General features: G+C 45.0%; 1 protein-coding gene across 1 annotated transcript in view; it reads left to right on the forward strand.

The window, feature by feature from the left end:
* The first annotated feature begins 289 nt into the window (after positions 1-289).
* The window catches only part of LOC105853168 (protocadherin beta-7-like), a 7,264-nt gene continuing 6,034 nt past the window's right edge, over positions 290-1,519 (forward strand). Inside the window, exon 1 of the mRNA XM_012727765.1 lies at positions 290-1,507. Within this exon, the coding sequence (XP_012583219.1) occupies positions 290-1,507 (1,218 nt within the window). The remainder of the gene's footprint in view (positions 1,508-1,519) is intronic.

Consider the following 1,519-nt stretch of genomic DNA (forward strand, 5'->3'; position numbering starts at 1 on the left):
TCATCTTTTCTGTTCTATTCTTAAAAACGGGAATAACACTCACAAAACGCAAGGTGGCACTGCTGGCTAAAAAGAGGGGGGAAATTGCACAAAGGATGTTGCAGATTCCAGAATTGAAAGGAAGGCTGGCCAGACAAGAAGAGGAAAGGAGACCGTGCTGACAGGAGTTGGGGAAAAGTGGGGGATCCTTCGCCACAGCATTGGCTCACAAGCTCATTTCCAAGGACTCGGTTGCCATTTCTGAGAGCTGCTTGAGGACCAGTGTTTTTGACAGCCTGATTAAAGAAGAATGGAGACTAGAGTGGCGCGTACTGGACAGAAAAGGCAAGTCCTATTTCTTTGTGTATTTCTGGGAGTGTCTTGGGCTAGTGCAGAACCGCTTCGGTATTTTGTGGCTGAGGAAACGGAGAGAGGCACCTTTCTGGCCAACCTAGTGAAAGACCTGGGGCTACGGGCAGGGGAATTGTCATCCCGGGGGGCTAGAGTCATTTCAGATCAGAATATACTATTTTTACTTCTCAATCCGCTTACTGGTGATTTACTGCTAAATGAGAAATTAGATCGCGAAGAGCTGTGCGGCCCTACAGAGTCTTGTGTGCTGCCTTTTCAGTTGTTACTAGAAAAGCCTTTTCAGATTTTCCGGGCTGAACTGTGGGTCAGTGATATCAACGATCATTCTCCAGTATTTCTGGACAGAGAGATTCCCTTGAAAATATTAGAAAGTACCATTCCAGGGGCAGTATTTCTCCTAGAGAGTGCACAAGATGCAGATGTTGGAATCAACAACCTGAGGAACTACACAGTCAGCCCCAATGAATATTTCCATATCAATGTCCATGAAAGTAATGAAAGGAATATCTACCCTGAGTTGGTACTGGATAGAGCTCTGGACCGAGAAGAGGTGCCTGCCCTCAGTTTAACGCTAACAGCTTTGGATGGTGGCTCTCCACCTAGATCGGGTACCGCCCTGGTACGGATCACGGTTGTGGACACAAACGACAATGTCCCTGAATTTGTACAGTTGCTCTACAACGTGCAGGTACCTGAGAATAGCCCAGTAGGTTCACTAGTCGCCACGGTGTCAGCTAGAGACTTAGATGCTGGAAGTAATGGGGAAATAGTTTATGCATTTTTTTACGCAACTGATAAAATTCTCAAAACATTTCAAATCGATCCCATATATGGCACAATTCATCTTAAAGCTGAACTGAACTATGAGGCAATACAAAACTATACATTAACTGTTCAGGCTGAAGATGGTGGCGGACTTTCTGGAAAATGCACTGTGGTGGTTCAAGTCACAGATATTAATGATAATCCGCCAGAACTATTCATGTCATCACTTACTAGCCCAATTTCAGAAAACTCTCCACAAACAGTAGTAGCTGTTTTTAGGATTAGAGACAGAGATTCAGGGAATAATGCAAAGTTACTGTGCTCCATCCAAGATGATCTCCCCTTCATCCTGAAGCAATCTGTAGAGAATTACTACACCCTGGAAACAGAGAGGCCGCTGGAC

This window comes from Condylura cristata, unplaced genomic scaffold (genome assembly GCF_000260355.1).
Source record: "Condylura cristata isolate star-nosed mole 26May11 unplaced genomic scaffold, ConCri1.0 scaffold00021, whole genome shotgun sequence".
Taxonomy (NCBI): domain Eukaryota; kingdom Metazoa; phylum Chordata; class Mammalia; order Eulipotyphla; family Talpidae; genus Condylura; species Condylura cristata.